This window comes from Mirounga angustirostris, unplaced genomic scaffold, assembly GCF_029215605.1.
Source record: "Mirounga angustirostris isolate CCGP_5_RB_7025 unplaced genomic scaffold, mMirAng1.0.hap1 SCAF_8, whole genome shotgun sequence".
Taxonomy (NCBI): domain Eukaryota; kingdom Metazoa; phylum Chordata; class Mammalia; order Carnivora; family Phocidae; genus Mirounga; species Mirounga angustirostris.
Window position 1 is genome coordinate 100,599,330 of NW_026991716.1, and position 20,422 is coordinate 100,619,751.

A 20,422-nucleotide genomic window follows, 5' to 3' on the forward strand; every position below is an offset into this window, starting at 1 on the left:
AAAGGATGAAGTAAAGGAGTTGCAGGAAGAATCTTTGGGAAAAAGAAGAAGAAGCATATGTAGTGGTAACAGAGCTCCTAGAAGAAAAAATGGAAGACAAAAGAAACTGAAGGAAGAAAAACAAAGAAAGATTTAATTGGGAAATACGGAGTTGGAGTTGGAGTGGGAAAAAAGAATTGTCCTAGGACATTTCTTTCTTATGTTTTTAGTGAAGGATTTCCAACCATTGATGCGTTTTGTTCAGCGCCTCCTTTCTTAGTGAAACACTTGAGAAAGACAGTTTTGTTAATGATCGCTGTGGCTATGCCTTGGTCTCAGCTCTAAGGCGACTATGGCGGATTGAGTAAAAACTGGGTGTCTCCTTCTCAGATTATAGACTGGTGCACTAGACTGCCACATCCCCTTTCCTTCTGTCTGCTTATTTGCCGGAACCACTCTTGGTCAACCACTGGTCATGTCCAGCTAAAGTTCTGGAAGGTTTACCAGAATGAAGAAGTACAACAACTGGACAGATTTTTTTTTTTTTTAAATATGCAACCAAGCAAGATAAACAAAGTTTTGCTCTCCTTTTTTTTTTTTTAAAGACTTTATTTATTTGAGAGAGAGAGAGTGAGCGACAGAGAACGAGCAGGGGGAGGGGCAGAAGGAGAGGGAGAAGCAGGCTCTGCACTGAGCAGGGAGCCCGATGCGGGGCTCAGATCCCAGGACCCTGAGATCATGACCTGAGCCGAAGGAAGACGCTTAACGACTGAACCACCCAGGCGCCCCCCCCCCTCCCCCCCCCCCCGCTTGGCTCTCTTTTCAAAGAAGAAAATGCTCGTCCTACCAAGTTTCTATGGCTGGGGCGGTACCTATCATGGACTTTGGTGTTACTGAGGAGAAATTAATTAGCCTCCATAGCTGATGGAGGAGGCTGTGAAATATAACAACCACTCAGAGTCTACCGTCCCAACTGACAGACCCTTAACAATGAATAATATCATCTCTTTGAACGTTTACAAAAGTTAACATTTAGCAGAACTTGATTAAAGTGGCCTCTTTGGTTACAAGAGTTTTAATGTCATTGTCTCACTTCATGCATCTGGTTTTCCATATTTCTACTTTGGTCCTTCATAAACAGAGAGAAAAGGGAACTTTCCACTTATTCATAATAGTCCATTCCAACTGCTAAAGAGAGCCAGGCTTCTAATAATGACTGGATGAACCTAAGAGCTTTGAGAAGACAATAAACAAGTATGAGGACTGCTGAGGGAAGTATTTCTGATTCCTGGCAACTCAAACAGTGAATAGGCACCCACAGCAGGTCTCACCAGTAAACAGCTCAGATAGGAATCTGGTGATGTCTTTTGAACAGCAATAAACTCTCTCTCTGCCCCAAACTTTTCTTCCCTTTTGGCTTTGCCAAGACAATAAAAATCTCTGCTTTGATCAAGATTTGGGGTTCAGAGGGAAGACTTTTATGAAATAAAAACTCTGTATTTACACTGTGCAACTTCCACAAGGCTTTTATTTCTTTCTAATGAAACTTTCTAATGAAAGACTCAGCCTCACACAAAGGGGGTGAAAATACACTTGGAATCCAGAGGATGGTGTGCAACCTTCCTTTAGTATGAAACCTTTACACAGAAACTTTTCTGTTTTTATGGGTCACCACTCAGCATTTCATTGATCTCTGATGGTCTTTCTTACCTTTTTCTTTCTGTCTCCTTTCTCCCTCTCTATTAACCTGGATCCTCCCCATTAGTTCTTGGTGTCCAAGGTCAAGGAGACCCCGTGGATCTTTGACTGGGAATTACAGACCTGTGCTGTACATTAGAGTAGTCGCTAGCCCATATGGCCTGCATGCGGAACACTTAAAATGTGACTAGTGTGACTGAGGAAATGAACTTTTAATTTAATTTTCATTCATTTAAATTTAAAAATTGAACCTATTAAACAACATACCTTTATCAGAGGTACGTATATATATAGGAAAAACATAGTATATATAGGGTTCAGTACTATTCGTGGCTTCAGGCATCCACTGGGGGTTTTGGAACATATCCCCTGTGGATAAGGGGGAACTACTGCACAAACAGTCTTCTCTCTTGGTTAAGTAGGTCACTGTCCATACCACAAATTCAATCCAAAAGACTGGTCTCCCTCTCTAAGGTGAGGGGGGGGACTAAAAGGATGGGGAATGAGCCTTATCCTGAAGCCATCACTGGTTCTGACATTCCGCATCGTCAGCTGTCTTCAGGTGGATGGGCCATGAAGACAGCCGGCCAAGGCAGTTGGATGGCTGGGTTGGGACAGACAGGAGAGCAAGGTGTAGTCAGGTAAGAGAATACTCCAGAGCATGGAACATTTACAAGAGGGCTAGTTGGGTACTGATTTAAGAGGGAGGCCCTTAGACATGAGTATTTGGCGTTCCTGGAGGGGTGAGTGTAGGCAAAGAGGAAACAGAACAGAAGATGGAAACATCCCTAAAAGAAGCTTTGGGATGGATGGCAGGCAAACATTCTTCTGGAGGCATCAGTTTAAAATACATGGCATTGTGATGTCCCTTCTGATGTCAGGTAATATTCATTTTCCCGATTCTACCTGGTCTTCTGTGGAACTGGCTTAAAGTTCCTCCCATGGTTGCTGCAGCTGCCCCAGTGACCCTATTTGGTCCTTAATACTGACCTCGATGCCCTTTTGAAGAGACAGCTGCATGGGTAGGGAACAAACCATTTCCTCATAGTCTTCAAAATCAAAAAATGTGGAAGTTCAGTGTTTTTTGATGTCATTTAAACTCTTTTATATAATTTAAGATACCATGTTCAGTTGTGCCTTTTTAAATTTTTTTAAATTTTTAAATTTTTATTTTTTTTCAATTGTGCCATTTTATACATGAGAGAGAGAGCGCACTTGAGAGATTACATGCCTTGTCCAAGATTGAGCCACCAGTTAGGATCAGCTGAATCCACTAGAAACAGACCTGGGACTGTGTCTTTAGGCTCCTGAGTCCTAGTTGAGGTCTACCACGATCATATCATTTACACCAGTTTTAACTGATGGACCCACACTAATTGTAACTTACTTGGAATTTCAGTTCTCTGCAGAGCCCAGCAGATTCTGGACTGCATAGAAGCTTCCTGCGTATGCTGATGGTCTGGTAAAGATTATTGTTTATTGAATCCAGTACATTTTGAATTTTAAATATGTTCTGGCCACAGTCAAAGCATGCTTTGTAAGGTTTTTGGGGGGATAAAAATGACAGCAAAAATTCTAACTGAATAAGCTTTGGGGTAAGAAAGTATTTTCAAAAAACATTATTTACCTCTCATTTTAGAGGTTTCCTGGCCTGACCATCAGCAATGTTTCATGAGAATAGGAAGACATTTGGTTAATACTATCTAAAAGTTACATGAATTAAAACTAAATGCTCCTTAAAAATATTTCAGAATTAGCATGCAAATAAATAGCTTGCCTTGGTAATTATAAATCAAGAGAGAGCAGCTTCAGGAGGCTGAAGTGACAAACCAAGCCAATATATGAAAGAAATCATACCCATAGTTACTCAAAAATATGGAAAAGTGTTATAAATGGCACTGTTTCTATAGAGAATGCAATATACAGTATCTAGAAATTGTCTCTATATCGTGAACTCTATATTGTATCATTTATCTATTTTTTCCAATGAGAATGGATGGATACACCAACTGTGTAGTTTGTATGCTTTTTTTTTTTTCCATTACCATAAGTAAATGAAATCACTGGACTCTGTTAGGATGGGCTATATGATATGTGAATTCATATATGCTATCTTATAAGGAGTTATTTGTATATGAAATCTAATGGACATAAGATTGAAAATGTATAATTTATCAGCAAAGAAAAAAAATCTTTAAAACCTAGTGCCCTGCACTTCAAATTTCTGGCTGATATATAAGCCTTTTAAAGCCCATGCTATTATTAAACAATTCAAAATTTCTATGGCTCTGTATGTTTAGATAATATTAATCCTCAGTTGGCCCCCCTGTGGCATTGTGCATGCAATGCTTCATTTTTTCCGTCTGTATTTTTTCTCATCTAGCTTTCTCAGAAATGTTATTCCTATTTCTGTCACACGGTCGCCTTTCAGTCTGTCTTGCAAGAATGTAACATCAGCAGCCAAATGAATCTAGGAAAGGAAAAAGAAACAGGCTTGTGTCATTTAGGTTTTAAAAAAAAAACCTCTACATTTTTCTCTGTTTTCAGCTCTATTTACCCTATAAGGGGCTGACTTTCCTTACGGGATGATAAAAAAGAGCTTGCTCTGTGGATGAAGGGCCGTTTATTGTGTGTCCTCCAGAGATGGTCTGGCTGTGTGTCAGCTCTGTGGTGTGAGTCTGCAAAGAGAAGGGTACGCCAGGCCAGGCCCAACCCGGATGATTGTGGGGCAAGCCCAGAGATATGGGCCCACTCTTGCTCACAGTGCACAGCTGAACTATGGGTCCATCTCAAGAAGAACACAAATTCCCAACTCAAAGATAGCTTTGAGCCAATGTGCCTTGTCAAGCAGAACTTCCAAGGATAAATGGATTCTCAAACGATTTCTTTCCAACTGACTTGCGTTCAGTCATTCTATCATCAGCTAAATAACATAATCACTTGTCCTAACAACATTGAGCAATCACTTATGGCTTTAAGAGCTTTGAAAAAGTATCAGCTAAATAAATTATAAATATAAAATTAAAGATTGAAATTACAGACATGAATATTTGATATCCAGCCCTTCTTTTCCACTGTAAAGCATTTGCCACTTCCCACACATTGAAGTAATCCCACAGGGCTTACTTCTCTGTTCATTAAAATGTATTCACATAACGGCAGCATATTGCTGACCTACTACCCTCAACAGAGTGTCCATTCAGCTATTTTAAGTCATTGGGATAAATAAGATAACTAAGCAAAAGTACTTGGTTGGTAAAAGCAAATAATAAATGGAAAAGCCTGGGTCTAGTAGGCAATTGAAATATAGAAGCTAGATTCACCCTCATTGCTCCCCATGAGATCATTTTTGTCTTTGTCAAAATTTAATAGCAGGTCAAGTGAAATAAGCAAGGAAGCTACACTGAAGCTATTTGGATATATATTTGAGGCCATATGAGGTCTGGTACCTGTTTGTCATATAGCACTAGAATCAACTGTTATCTGTGAAAGCTGGAGAATTCCTCATCCTATTTTTGCCTTTGTTTTATGGTTCATCCCTTTGCTTATAAGCTCCCAGAACCTTTCTCTTCCCTTTTCTTAATTTCTGGATAGGACAAACCTTTAAAAAATTGGTAGGATAGAAGCATGGAAGATCTGTGTGAATAATACATTATTTTGATTGTTTTATTCTTCTGGATTATCTGTTATTATATCCTTCCTCTAATCATCACCAATAATCAAAAATTACATGAATGCCTCATTATTGTGTAGGTCGACACACGTTTAGTCTTTGGGGACTCTCTGGTCCCGGCACTCTTAATAGCTAAGCTTCTGGAAAAATGACACTTTGTGGACTATTATTTTTTTCTAAGCTGCCCTTGGCTCGACAGTCTTTGACAGATTGTCTTCTTCTTCCTTCGCTTTCCCAAACCAGCTTTTACTAAGGTCCTTCCTGACTTTTCAGTCCCTACGTGTTTTGACTATTTTTCAGGTCTTGTTTTACTTAAGCTTCTCTGCTGTCCTTGACCTTGTGAATCACTCCCTCTTCTTGAAATATTCTCCTCATTTGTTTCTGACTCCATTCTGTCCTGGTATTTTCCCCACCTCTGATTCCTCCTTCTTGGTATCCTTTGCAGCCTTTGTATTCTCTCTTCAACTTACTCAGTACATGTTATTGCTTCCTAGGGTTCTGCCCGTGACTCCTTTTCCTTCTTCCTCTACACACCTCCGACCGATCTTTTGACAGTTCCAATGCCTCTTCGGTCCACATCTCTCTGTGGCTTTCAGACATGTGTACAACTGCTTATTGGATATCATCACTTGCCTGTGTGGACACCTCCACTCCAGAACCTCCCAACTTCTCATGTTGTCTCTCCTAACCCCCACTGTACCCCTCCCTGGTTTGAACTCTCTTGGTTAACAGTGCAACCATCCTTACAGGTTGCTCAGAACCCTGAATAATTCCTGACTCCTTTTCCCAATCTTGTCTCTTTCAGTCAACTGATAACCTAGTCTTCAGTCTAATTACTTACTAATCTGCCTTCTTAATGTTGTTCAAATCGGTCTTCTCCCCTCCACTCCTATTGTCAGGGCTTTATTAAAGACTTTATTTATTTATTTGACACAGAGAGAGACAGCGAGAGAGGGAACACAAGCAGGGGGAGTGGGAGAGGGAGAAGCAGGCTTCCCGCAGAGCAGGGAGCCCAATGCGGGGCTCGATCCCAGGACCCTGAGATCATGACCGGAGCCGAAGGCAGTCGCTTAACCAACTGAGCCACCCAGGCGCCCCTATTCTGTTTTTTCTTGAGGTTACCATCACAGCTTCCCAACTGCCCTCTTCTTCCCTTCAGCAGCGTACCCTGTACGATGTATACTTTCACTTTGACGACAAAGGAATGAAATTCCTAAACCACAAATTTCAAAATATCATTCCCTTGTTTATCAACCTATACCGGGTCTCTGCTGCTTTCATTACAAAAGTCTAAATTCCCAAGCTTGGGTCATATGAATGCCCCCTGCCACTTTTTAAAAATCAGGCCTCTGGGGGGAGTTATAAAGGACTGTGAAAACAGCTCTCAAAGAGCACCCCCCACGAGGAATAGGGGGAGCGAAAAGAGACAAGTAATAGTCAAGGGGAGAAATGCGACTATGAAGTTAAGGCCAGAGAGCGAAAAGGAACACTGAGAACGAAGGTTACTTCTGGGAGGTTGGGGAGAGGAACATGCTGGCCCAGAGGACGGCCGGCCGAGGAGATTCTTGCAGGTCTATGAACAACTCAAGCCAGGTTTCTAAGAAGTCGTGACCCTGAAGTGCTACAACATTCAAGTCTCAATTCAGAAATAGGACCAGGAAGTTCTTTTGGAGGAGTTGACATCACTGACTTCCCCAGTACAGAAAACTAAACCGTAACTTGGAGAACCTCCCTAGGAGGAGGGGTCACAGTGTCTGTATCCCAGATTAGAGGAACAGGGAAGATCATTCACCTTCCTAGTTTCCTTCTCTTCCTGATGGACAGCAATGTTAAAGACTGGAAGATGGTATCCCCAATTTTCTTACAGTCAGGTCCCAAAAAGTGAAATATGGCAAGTTCATGACCTGGACAAAGAACCTTTGTAATGAGATTGGAAAACTTTCAAGCAGGATGGGCTCCTCCCCAAGAGGCTGAATCACAGGGAAGCTATCCACGTACCCAATCTATGGAAACCTCTTCTCCTTACCCTAGAACTGGAAAAATTTCAGATCATTCTCTTTCTTTTATTCAACATATATATTCAGTCTACTATGTGTCAATGCTGTACATTATGGGAGACAGATAAAATGTAGTCTTTGCATTAAGATAGGTAAAAAAAAAAAAAAAATCAGGCCTCTGTAAAGAAGTGAACCCTCCTTTTTCATGACAGTATTTCTCTCAGTCTACATGTCACCCACACTGAACTCATTCAAGTTCCTTGTTCCTCTACTGAAACATTCTTTTTGTGCCTTTGGACATGCTGCTTTTACCGGGAATATTCTTTTGCCCTGCTCCCCTCACCCTAAAGCCTTGCTTCCCCTAACTCCTATTTATCCTTCACATGCCAGCCCAGAGTTTCTCTAGGAAGTCTTCCCTGCCTCACCACCCAACCCAACCCAGCTCCTCCCATAGCCATTATCCACACTTCTTCACACATCTGACTTCTCTACTGGACAGAAACTCTTAAAGGGCAGTGACTATGTCTTACTCATCTTGTGTGCTCACTGCCTTTTAACAGATGCTGATCACTGCCTTTGTTAAGTCAATGAATAACTCAGGTGTGGGAGCCAGCCTCCAAAACAGACTGCAATGATCTCCGCCTCCTGCTCGTCACACCGGCAGGTAGCACCCTCCCACTCTGTACCAGGGTTGGCAGCACCTGTTGGGACCGGACCTACCAAGAGGCTTATGTGGCAAGGAATTTCATGAAGCCTCTAGCCACCAGCCAGGCGCTGAGGTCACGTGAGTAAGCCTGGAGGTGGATTTTCTAGCCTGCGTCAAGTCTTCACCACGGCGGCCCTGACCAACGGCGGGACTGTGCCGGTATTAAGCTCTGAAAGGCTCCTAGTCACAAGAGCTAAGTGCTCTCAGCAAAACTCTTCGCAGATTTCTGACTCTTAGAAACTGTGTGAGATAGTAAGAATTTGTTGTTTTGATTTCTGATTCTTAGAAACTGTGTGAGATAATAAGTGTTTGCTGTTTTAAGCAGTTGTATTTGGGGGGTCATTTGCTACACAGCCCTAGCTAACAAATACACCTGGCAAAATGAAATACGTGCTTTACCATTTCCAGGGCACCTCTGATAATCCCACAGAGTAAATTGCAGTAGCACAGAGAGGATCGCCCGGCGGGGAGCTCTTCCACAAACTCCACCAGCGGATTCTTGTCTAGGATCAGGGAAAATTCAGTCCTGCTTGAATTGTTACAGGTCACACTTGGTGTAATCCCCAAGTACATCTTAAAGGCAACCTAATAAAGAGGGAAAAAAAATTCTACTAAAACTTGGTCTAGAGCAGATATCTATTAGCAGAGCACCCAATTACTCTGTTCCAGTCAGTGCAGCACGATGGTTAAGCATGTGGAGTTTGTAGTCAGGGAGTCTGGGTTCACACTCAGCTTTGAAATGTACTGACCCTATGACCTGTATAAGTCTTAAACCCTTTCATTTTTGTGGAATATCCTAAGGGACTAGTTTTCTGTGAAAACAATATGCTTTATGAAACAGAGTTAAGCATTATTTCTCGAAAAATCGTTTTCAAAAATAAATATTGTTCAGGAGGGTAAGAAATTAAAATATTTGTCATCATTAGGGTTGAGGGTAGGGGTGGGCTTGAGGTCAAAGGCAGAGATACTAATCGAGAGGTTGCTATGATCGCCTGGGAAAGAAGCGACGGGGACCCTTCTCATTTTGTCTTTCATTCAAAACTCAAATGTTCCCTAAACTTTTCCATCTAAATTTTGAATAGCCCAAATCCTAAAATTTGGCTCAAGTCTCTGACACTAGCCAGTTTAAGAGGATGTAAAATGAATCTTTCAGATCTTAAGGCAAAGTAGCCAAAGTAGCAGGTCTTAAGCAGGAAGGGAAAAGCCATCACGAGACTCCCGGCTTGGAGACGTGACTTGGCTCCCAGTGAATTGGCTGAAACCTGTTTCTGCTCACGTTGATTCCTCTGGCTGGAAAATTTCTAGACTCTTATTGCTATCTATGATTGAGAACCAAGCAGCGTGAAAATAATATAAAATAGAAGTGGTGCACTTTGAATTTACTCTGATTCTCAGTGTTTTGGCCCCGGTTCCCTGGCGCAAAACCCACCAGTAGGAGGCATTATCTGAACATGGTTGGGAAATACTCATTCCTGGGGAATGACATTGTTTCCTTATCTGGCTGAATTCAGTCCGAAGAAGGAGTACTGTTGTTTCTAAAGAAGAAAGAGCTCCACCCTCGGCCACTGCCACAGCGGCTCAGACAATAAATAAGGGCAAAGCCTTTTCCCTTGGTGTCTCTTCAGCATGGATGCTTTTCAGGGGATTTTAAAATTCTTCCTCAACCAGAAAACTGTTATTGGGTACAGCTTCATGGCTCTGCTGACCGTGGGGAGTGAGCGTCTCTTTTCCCTGGTGGCTTTTAAGTGTCCCTGCAGCACCGAGAATGTGGTCTATGGGCTGGTTTTCCTCTTCGCTCCTGCTTGGGTGTTACTGATCCTGGGATTCTTCCTGAACGGCAAGTCTTGGAGGCTCTTCACAGGCTGCTGTGTGAATCCCAGGAAAATCTTCCCCAAAGGCCACAGTTGCCGCTTTTTCTATGTCCTCGGTCAGATCACTCTGAGTTCCCTGGTGGCTCCGATGATGTGGCTTTCTGTGGCTCTGCTCAATGGGACTTTTTACGAATGTGCCATGAGTGGGACCAAAAGTTCAAGACTCGTGGGACTGATTTGCCAGGGCAAGCCCCAAGAGTGCCGGGATGAACTTCACAAAGTCTCTTGTGGCAAAACCAGCATGACACCCGCGGACAATGAAGAAGTGAAGCTGTCCCTTCAAGCCCAGTCTCAGGTAAGGAAGGACAAACTCGTCTTTCTCTCCCAGGAGGAGCTTGAAGGATTCTCTCGGGTACTCCTTTCAGGCAGAGCTGAGTCTGCATCCTGCTAGGACACTTTGAAACTAAAGGAAAATTGGAACACGATGCAGCGTGGAGACAATCTCAGGAAAAGCTTTTTTAGAGGTTGGTGGCTCAGTAAAATTGCTGACTGGATTGTCTTTTCCACTTCCGAAAAGAAAATATCCTCTGGGTTATGCATATGTAAATACTTAAGTGCTTTTAAAACAATCTCTCTGGGTTGACTTGGTAAATAATGCATGACACTAACTCATAATTGAGTGTTAATGGCACAGCTGTAATTAGAAATTACTGCCTCCTATCAATTATTTATTTTCAAACTGGTTTCTCAGAAAAACACACGCAGAGAGCATTCATCTATTAAAATTCAGCTGAACCAAAGGAGCGGATGTTTTTCAAAGCGGCACGTAATATAATTAGTGTAGAGATTCCCTCAAATGATTTCTGGCCACTGTTTTCTCTGTGTATAAATATTGTCAAGATTGAGAAAAATTTCCTGGTAAAGTGGGCATCACCAGTCTTTAAATAGCCGTTAGTGAAAAGGGACCATATTCTCTAGGGAAGTTACGTCCTCTGCTCTTTGTGCTCTTTACAGCTAAAGAAGCTGAACTGTAGCTTTACTTAACTGACACAGGGAAGTGGCTTGTCATCCTTCCAGGAACCTGAGCACAACTCCAGATGTGAAGCCTAGCCCTGACCTCAGGAAAAGACTGAATTCCTCCTGCTGAGTCGTAGGGTCACAATCCCCAAACCAAAACAGCTAATCAGAGTAGATAAACAGATTCGCAATTTGTCAGGAATGCCATTGGTTTCAGAAGAAAGGCACTGAAAGGAAGATAATTTTACCTTTTCAACAAGGACTTGCCTTTTCGACAACACATCAGGGCAGTCTGGTTTTAAAATCATACTTCCCCCCCCAAAATAAATAAGTAAAATCATACTTTCCAAAGCTGGTTGGAGGTAGAGTCACACCGTACTTTTTACATAAACTGATGAGCCTAAAAATGCCCCCCGACAAAATCCTTTGTTTAATGCATAAAGCACATCCTTAATGAAAACATGCCAGGATCCCACTGTCTTCCTCCTTTTGTTGAAGGAAAGTATTAATTCCGAATGTTATGATACAATGAGTGATTTATGATTTATGTCCTCAGGCACCAGACTCTATTCGGTTAGCACCAGATCCAAACACTTACCACTTGTGAGCTTTTCTTCTCCAGACACAGGCATAAGGAAATCATGCATATCCTGTCATCGCTTAGCCTGGGCACACCACCTGTTTACTTAACAGCAGAATGAGAAGGACCTGGGGCTGATTTCTAGGGGATGATGCGTGTGGGATGTGGACAAGGAGAGCTGTGTCAGTGGCAGGTGCTGACCACAGTGGTTCAGGAGCAACAAACAGTCCAGATCAATAGTTGGGTATGTGGGTGGGGGTGGAAAAAGTGCCCCAGCCATGGGTGGGGCAAAGAAACAAGAAATCCAGCCAGGTGGCTCTCTATTCTTAAGGAAGTCGCATGGACTAGTGGCCAGAGCTTGGTCTTAGAGTTGGCCAGCCTTGGGTTTGAATCCTGATTCTACCACCTACCAGCTCTGTGACCCCGAGCTCATGGTTTGACCCCTCCGAGCCCCTGTTTCCTCATAGTTGGGACTAATAACACCTCCCTTGGGGGGTTGCTGGAAGGTGTAGAGATGATGGACATACATGGGCATACAGGGGCTGACGCAGAGTAAGTGTTCTAAGTTAATGAGAAAACTGCCAGGGTTTGGGGGGGTGGGTGGAGTCATGCACAATGGAACATATTGAGGGCTGGGGTGGGAGCATCCACCATGTCTAGTTAGGTTCTGGGTACTATGAATTGGGGAAGAACAAAAGGGCTCAGTGCTCAGCACTCAGGTGAGAGCAAGGTGATGCTAGGATGCGACATGGGAGGAAGTGTCTGTAGTTGATCAAATAGTGTAACTCAAGCAGAATTGGCTCATGATACTGAGGTGAGATGGCCTACTGGCCTAGAGGAGGCCCGGCTGTGTGGAAAGAGGAAGGGAGGCGATGAAGAGAAGAGGAAGATCTGAAGTAGCCAACCACAAGTGACTCAAGGTAACTATGAGGACTTTCATACGATAGGAGCTGTGCCTCATTCACAAATCATGTCAGAAAGATACCATGAGCTCAGTAATGCTTTTACATAAACATCTATCCGTTTGAAAAATAGCAGCATGTGATACTAGCTAACACTTCCTGAAGGCGTATGTATGTCTACATTGTCTTATTTTAACCCCCCAGATTCCCCTCTGAGGTGGGTAACCCCCATTTTACAATTGAGGAAGTGAGGCACCCATAGGAAATGAGAACACCCACAGGGAGGGGAAGGTTGAGATTTAAAGCCACCTAGGGCCAGTCCAGAGTTGGCATTCATGTGGAGTCCGAGGCCTTCACAATGACACCATAGTCTGAGCCGGAGGGTGGGAACTCCCGGTTTAAAGCATCAGGGCTTGTTTGTAGTTCTGTTATGGTCTGAATGGGTTCATTTGCAGATTATTGCTTCTATTTTCAAATAGGCCCATTTGCTGAGAAATACTAAGAGTCATTTAATGAAAATGTCAAGAGAAACTGTGAAAGGGCTCTGTTAGTTGCCCAAATAGGAAATTAATTCTAATTGTGACAAATATAATTAAGAACAACAAGAAAGTTTAGAAGGCCAGTTGAGCTATTTAGAGTTCTGCTTTTAAAATTCAGGGAAAAAAAATGCCAGTTGAACCAGTTTGTACTCAAAAAGGAATTTTTTTTTTTCTAATTACCAAAATTCTGAACCAATTATCCTGAAGGTTTAGAATGACTCTTTTTTTTTTTTTTCTTGGCTTTTCTGCGGCCGTTCAATTTTTCTAGCTTCAGTTTCCCCATTCTATTATGTCTCTCTCACTTAATGATGGATGATGAGTAATGGAATTTTTCTCAGAGAGGGTCCGTTGTTCTCTGCAAACAACGTAACATGGAAAAATCAGTCACTAGCCACGAATATGTATTTATCAATGCCTGAAAACTCTTGGCTGAGAAAATGTTCATTTGCTCCGATAATCACATTCACTCATGCACGGAATTCTTTCCTTTAATAACTAATACTATTTGAGGGCTTGGTTTACCTGATTCTTGGATAATTTATATTTTTGCTCTTTTCCATTTGTCTGCCTTCTGGTTATTTCTTTGCATACCAGCAATGGTGGGTGGGATGGATGATAGGGATTAGATAAACCCACATTTACTTTGACTGTTAAAAAAGTATTGTTAAAAAATTAACATGAAGGATTTCCACTGAGACATGGCAATGACTGTGGTATTAATTTAGCCATACACTTACCAGTAACACCACCTCCGCCCCCTGGGAAGTGGCTTTGCTTTTGCACGTCCTCAATGTTTCTTTCTTTCTAAGATTCTAGGATGGTGCCTGATTTGTTCAGCATCTTTCTTCTCTCTGCTCACCACATGTTACGCTCGCTGCCGATCTAAAGTTAGCTACCTTCAGCTGAGTTTTTGGAAGACGTACGCACAAAAGGAGAAGGAGCAGTTGGAAAATACATTCCTGGAGTATGCCAAGAAGCTGAGTGAGAGAAACCTGAAATGCTTTTTTGAAAACAAGAGGCCAGAAGTCTTCCCCATGCCCACCTTTGCAGCCTGGGAGGCGGCTTCCGAGCTCCATTCTTTTCACCAAAGCCAGCAACATTACAGCACCCTGCATAAGGTGGTGGAGGACGGTCTGGAACTGAGCCCCGAGGATGATGAGACCACAATGGTACTTGTGGGTACTGCCCACAGTGTGTAGTGCATCCACCACCACGGACTCGTGGAGTTCAGGGGTACACTCATTCTGACATTTCGGCTGCATCCGTAGCAACCAGTTTATGTCTGGGTTTTCTCACAGTATTTCCTTGAAGACAAGAACCCAAAGGGAAGCAGCTTTGCAGCTCCCAAGGGCAGGCAGTGTCAGGATGTGCTCAAACTGATGCCGAGGGAGTGGTCAAGGATGGTGAGAAAGGGGCTCTTCCACTGATGGGGGGTTGGGGTTCAGTGGCTTCAGGTTCTTTTTTTTAAAATAAATTTTAGGTATTCATTTGAGAGAGAGAGAGAGCGGGGGGAGAGAAGGGCAAAGGGAGAGAGGGAGAGGGAGAAGCAGGCTCCCCGCTGAGCAGGGAGCCCAACGATGACGCGGGGCTCGATCCCAGGATTCCAGGATCATGACCTGAGCTGAAGGCAGATGCTTAACGACTGAGCCACCCAGGCGTCCCCAGTGGCTTCAAGGTCTAAGATTTTATGGTTTGACCGTGAAACTCATGCAAGAAGTTCGGCTCCTCTATGTAAACATTGGTCAAGGGCGCCTGGGTGGCTCAGTCAGTTAAGCGTCTGCCTTCAGCTCAGGTCATGATCCCAGGGTCCTGGGATCTAGGCCCACATCGGGCTCCCTGCCCGGCGGGAAGCCTGCTTCTCCCTCTCCCGCTCCCCCTGCTTGTGTTCCCTCTCTGGCTGTCTTTCTCTCTGTCAAATAAATAAAACCTTAAAAAAAAAAAAAAAATTGGTCAAGGCGTCTGGGGGCAGCAGCGGTGACTTGTGAGTAAGCAAGGCCCTCTTAACAGAGGGCTGTAGACAGCAGGATCTGCAGTGCAGTCACAGGAAATGCTTGTCTCGCAAATCTATTCTATTGCCTTTCAAGGACGTAGGAAATTCTACCATTTGGACTTCGTTTCCTTGGAATCTGAAGACAGCAGTTCTCAAGAATAACACATCGAAAGGATACGATGCCTAAAATTCAGAGCTTTTCACATGTTTCCACTGTGCACTGGAAGTATGTCCCTACAGGCAGGGCTATGTTATGGCTTTGGGGGCCATAGGCACTTCTGTCTTCACGGACCCCTTTCTACATTAAAAAAATACACACACGCTTTATGACTGTATTCATATAAAGACAAATATATTAATATTATATATTAAAACATTTTTTTCGGGGTGCCTGGGTGGCTCAGTTGGTTGAGCGACTGCCTTCGGCTCAGGTCATGATCCTGGAGTCCCGGGATCGAGTCCCGCATCGGACTCCCTGCTCAGCAGGGAGTCTGCTTCTCCCTCTGACCCGCTTCCCTCTCGTGCTCTCTGTCTCTCATTCTCTCTCTCAAATAAATAGATAAAATCTAAAAAAAAAAAACACACAACAACATTTTTTTCAACCCAAAGGTTCATTTATTTTCTTCTGATTTTAAAAGAAATTAAAAACACTTTCGTGAGCCCCTATAAGTATCACGGGCCCCAGGCATAGTACCTACTGTGCTGAAGGGGTAAGTCAGCCCTGACTGCGGGTTTGGGGAAACTGTCAAAGCTAGTGTAAAACTGTTTTGCAGTTTTATGTTTATTAGAAATAATGCAAATTTTGCATTCTATTATGTAGTATACCCATATTACTTTAAATATAGACATATATGTATAGTTTATATATACATATTTACTAACATATATGTTCATTTAAATATATACATACATATGTATATATTTATATGTTTATGTATATATTTAAGTTCCCCCTAAATCTTTTAGTGGAATTGGTGTGTAAGGAGGAGGCACTATATTTTACGCCATGGCTCACACCTTATATCACTAAGAGCCCCCTAGCTGGAGAATCCGGGGAATGAGCCCTTTATGACCATGGAACATTATCCCCAATTGAAGAAAGGACCCTAAATGTGTTAAAACCCGGAATATATCCTTGGGAGCTTAGAGCAGGCCCAGGTGTGTGTGTGTGTGTGTGTGTGTGTGTGTGTGTGTGTTTAGGTGGGAGAGTGGAATGTGGAGGATGTAAAGTTGCAATATATTTGCAATATATTTGATATATTACTTTGATTTTAAACATGGTGTGTGATTAATATTTAACAACTGGCTCTTTAAAAAATCCTGATTTGAAGTGTTTGCCAATTTCTATGACACAGATTCAAGTTACCCAGGTGAGATCACTGAAGGCTCAGTGAGGAAGAAATGCTAACCACAGGCTCTCTTCAGTCTCTCAAAGAAGCTCTTAAAGCTAGCATTTTTTTGGGCGCCTGGGTGGCTCAGTTGGTTAAGCGACTGCCTTCGGCTCAGGTCATGGTCCCGGGGTCCTGGGATCGAGTCCCGCATCGGGCTCCCTGCTCTGCGGGAAGCCTGCTTCTCCCTCTCCCACTCCCCCTGCTTGTGTTCCCTCTCTCGCTGTGTCTCTCTCTGTCAAATAAATAAAATCTTTAAAAAAAAAAAAAAAAGCTAGCATTTTTTTTTTTCCATTTACATTGATTCTAACCAAACCAACTTCACTGCATCTTTGGTGCATCTGGGTGTCACTTTAATAAAACCCATCCATGGTAATACAGCTCAGTGCTCCAATGGAAAGATGGAGTCTTACCCTTCTCCCCAGTAGCATGAACCAGGACCAATCATGAACCAATAGCACGTAGCAGAAGTGCCGCCAGGTTGTGTAAGTGTTGCAGCTTATGCCCTGTCTCTGGCAATGCTCAGCCTGGCAGAAGCCAGCCACCAGACAAGAAGTCCAATTACCCTGAAAGCTCCAAGCTCTGAAGAAGGTCAAGCCAACCAGGAGAGTGAGAGAGAGCGAGATAGAGAGAGAGAGAGAGAGAAAGGAGCCTGGTCAGCCCCAGCTGTCCCAGTCATTCCAGCTTAGGTGCCAGACGCATTAGTGAAGAAGCTATTCCAGACAGCCTGAGCAGACATGACATGGAGAAGAACCAGGGAACCCAACCAACAGCCAGAACAAAGACCTCAGGTCTATGGTCCTAGTGAAGACTTCCCAGCCATCCAGACTTTTGAGCCACCCCTTCTGAGGCCGCAGACATCATAGGGCACTCCCTACTGCATCTTGCCTAAATCCCTGACCCAGAAAATCATGAGCTTAAATAAATGTTTGTTGCTTTAAACCGCCAAATTTGGGGGGACTATGAAGCAATAGGTAGCCTAAACCTAATACAGGAAAATCAGAATTTATTAAGGGAGAGCAAGTAGAGGCGAATTGGGTTTAGACATAGATTTACACAAAGATTCTCTTCATGCATAAATTTCCTTAAGTTGTTCCTCTAGATTCCATTTATCAGTATATCCTCAATGGCACAATTTAATAGATGCTGAATAAGTGTCTCCCCAAAACTGCTCCACCAAATCCTGAGATTAATTTGCAATTATTTCTGGCTAAATTTGTTTTGAGAGGAACACACTTCTGTGGGTTAAATTCTGTTTAATATAAACATAGTACTGAGAGAAGTAACATATGATTTGTCATTAATACCTAGAACAAAATGGGAGCAGAGGGTACAAAGATAGGTTGGCCTTGAGTAAACTAGAAACAGACTGTTCTTCTAGTCTTGCTCCTCAAAGTGTTGTCTTCAGACCATCAGCATCGTGAGGGAGTTTATTAACAATGCAGAATCAGACCCCATCCCAGACCTGTTGAATCAAATCTTCAATTTGACAGGACCTTAGGTGATTTCTTCACAACTTAAATTTTTTTTTTTAAAGATTTTTATTTATTTATTTGACAGAGAGAGAGACAGCGAGAGAGGGAACACAAGCAGGGGGAGTGGGAGAGGGAGAAGCAGGCTTCCCGCCGAGCCCGATGCGGGGCTTGATCCCAGGACCCCGGGATCATAACTTGAGCCGAAGGCAGATGCCTAACGACTGAGCCACCCAGGCGCCCCCCACAACTTAAATTTTAGAAGCACTAGGGTAGTGGTTCTCAAACTTTCAGCTCATGTCAAAATCCTCCAGAGGGCTTGTGAACATGGAGACTGCTGAGACCAGAGTGTCTGATTTGGTAGGTGTGGGGTGAGGCAAGAGCATCTGCATTTGTAACCAAGTTCTCAGGGGGTGCTCATGCTCTTGGTCCAGAGATCACACCTTGAGAACTGCTAAAAGCACAAAGCAGGCCATGCTGGGGAAGGCAGGCTTGAAGAGATTCACAACTCGGGCCCCACCCCAGAGCCACTGAGTTAGACACCTCGGTTATGTTGTTATCAACCTGTCTGGGAACATGGGATGCCTTTCCATTTCTTTTCCATTTATTCAAAGCTACCCTTCATCCTTGAGAAATATTTTAAAGGTTTCCTCACACAAGTTTTGTAAGTTTCCTGTATTTCTAGGCATTCTTCTTTTCTACTGTAGTCAATGGTTTCTTTTTCCCATGATATCTTCTAAGTTGTGCTTAGTTGAATACATGCAAGAGCTATTTCTTTTTTTTTTTTTTTAAGATTTTATTTATTTATTTATTTGAGAGAGAGAGAGAGAGAGCACATGAGAGGGGGGAGGGTCAGAGGGAGAAGCAGACTCCCTGCCGAGCAGGGAGCCCGATGCGGGACTCGATCCCGGGACTCCAGGATCATGACCTGAGCCAAAGGCAGTCGCTTAACCAACTGAGCCACCCAGGCGCCCGAGAGCTATTTCTTTATGCATATTATGATTTTATTCTCTGCAGAGCTCTTCAGAATTAGAAAATAACCATTTTGCTACCCCTCAGGACATAACGGATCTACACCAGGAATAACGAATTCTAAACCCCTAGGGGAAAGCGCGGTGGGATGAGGACCATGGCACTGGAAGCCACTCATGTTCCTTGGCGTCGCCGGCAGTGGGACAGCCAGCGATCCTGCGCCTCCTTGTGCTGCACAGTGCAAGAGTAAGTCCACAGGATCATCTGCCAGATGTTGTTTCCTGAAAAATCTAGTCTGAATCTAATCAAGTATTTAGATCCAATTACTACTTTATAGGAAAAACAGGCCAAAGAAAACCAGTTAATGAGGAAGCAACCAAGCAAATCGACAAAACAGGACATTCTATTTGACTCATGACACAGTTTCTACAGACCAATGGAACGAAAAAAGGGGGGGAAAAGAGAAAAAAGAGGCATTACAGCCAGAAGCAACATATGAGCTGTATGTGTAACCTTTTTCAAACAGCCAACTATAACAGGATATCTTTGCGATATTTAGGGAAATATGAATGAGTATTAAATGGGTAGTAGATGATTTCAGGGAATTATTTATATTAATATTATAGATTAAACACATGTATGTAAAATACATACCATGTTATGTATAATGATAGCATGATGGTTTTATATTTTTTAAAAAGTCCTTACCAGTTACAGATGCATATTGAAATGTCTCTGTACAAGTTAACATAACTTTTAGGATTTTCTTTAAGGGCACCTGGGTGTCTCAGTTGGTTAGGTGTCTGCCTTCGGCTCAGGTCATGATCTCAGGGTCCCGGGATCAAGTCCCATGCTGGGCTCCCTGCTCTGCAGGGAGTCTGCTTCTCCCTCTGCTCCTCCTCCCACTCATTCTCTCAATCTCTCTCTCTCTCAAATAAATAAATAAAATCTTTAAAAAAAAAAAAGAATTTTCTTTAAAATTCAGCTCAGCTGAAAACTCAGCTCAGCTGGGTGGCTGAGTCAGTTAAGTGGCTGCCTGAGGCTCAGGTCATGATCTCAGGGTCCTGGGATCGAGCCCTGCGTCAGGCTTCCGCTCAGCGGGAAGTCTGCTTCTCCCTTTGCCCCTCCTGCTTGCCCCCCCTACTTGTGATCTCTCTCTCTCAGATAAATAAAAAAAAATATTTTTATTTATTTTTTATTTTAAAGATTTTATTTATTTATTTGAGAGAGAGAGAATGAGAGAGAGCACGAGAGGGAAGAGGGTCAGAGGGAGAAGCAGACCACCCGCTGAGCAGGGAGCCCAATGTGGGACTGGATCCCGGGACTCCAGGATCACGACCTGAGCCGAAGGCAGTCGCTTAACCAACTGAGCCACCCAGGCGCCCCAAAAAATATTTTTAAAAATAAAATATTTCAGCACAGAAAAAGGGGGGTAGCTGAAAGATGAAACAAGGACTGTTTAGCTGGTTCACACTTTCTCTACTTGAGCGTATTTTAAGTGTTAACTCTGTTTTCTTTTGTTACCGGTTGTTACTGAGGAAAAATCCAGTGGCATCCTAATTTATTTCTAACATGATGTTTTTGCCTATATTTTCACATGAAACAAGATGAAACAAGATTGGCCTCTTCTCTACTTGAAGGACTGCTGAGCTGGTTCACACTTTCTCTACTTGAGTGTTTACTCTGTTTTCCTTTGTT

The 20,422-nt window shown here is 43.0% G+C and overlaps 2 protein-coding genes across 2 annotated transcripts in view; one reads left to right on the forward strand and one right to left on the reverse strand.

Annotated features, from left to right (window-relative positions):
* Window positions 1-878: 878 nt before the first annotated feature.
* TRAPPC3L (trafficking protein particle complex subunit 3L) overlaps window positions 879-20,422 on the reverse strand; it is a 40,683-nt gene continuing 21,139 nt past the window's right edge. The window contains exons 4-5 of the mRNA XM_045865372.3: window positions 8,453-8,638; window positions 879-4,147 (exon numbers count right to left, since the gene is read on the reverse strand). Of these exons, the coding sequence (XP_045721328.1) occupies window positions 4,028-4,147; window positions 8,453-8,638 (306 nt within the window). The 3' untranslated portion in view covers window positions 879-4,027. The remainder of the gene's footprint in view (window positions 4,148-8,452; window positions 8,639-20,422) is intronic.
* On the forward strand, window positions 9,558-15,212 carry CALHM5 (calcium homeostasis modulator family member 5). Its single transcript, XM_045865371.3, has 2 exons — window positions 9,558-10,219; window positions 13,712-15,212. Exons 1-2 carry the CDS (start codon window positions 9,680-9,682, stop codon window positions 14,099-14,101), a joined length of 930 nt encoding a protein of 309 aa, XP_045721327.1. The 5' UTR covers window positions 9,558-9,679; the 3' UTR covers window positions 14,102-15,212.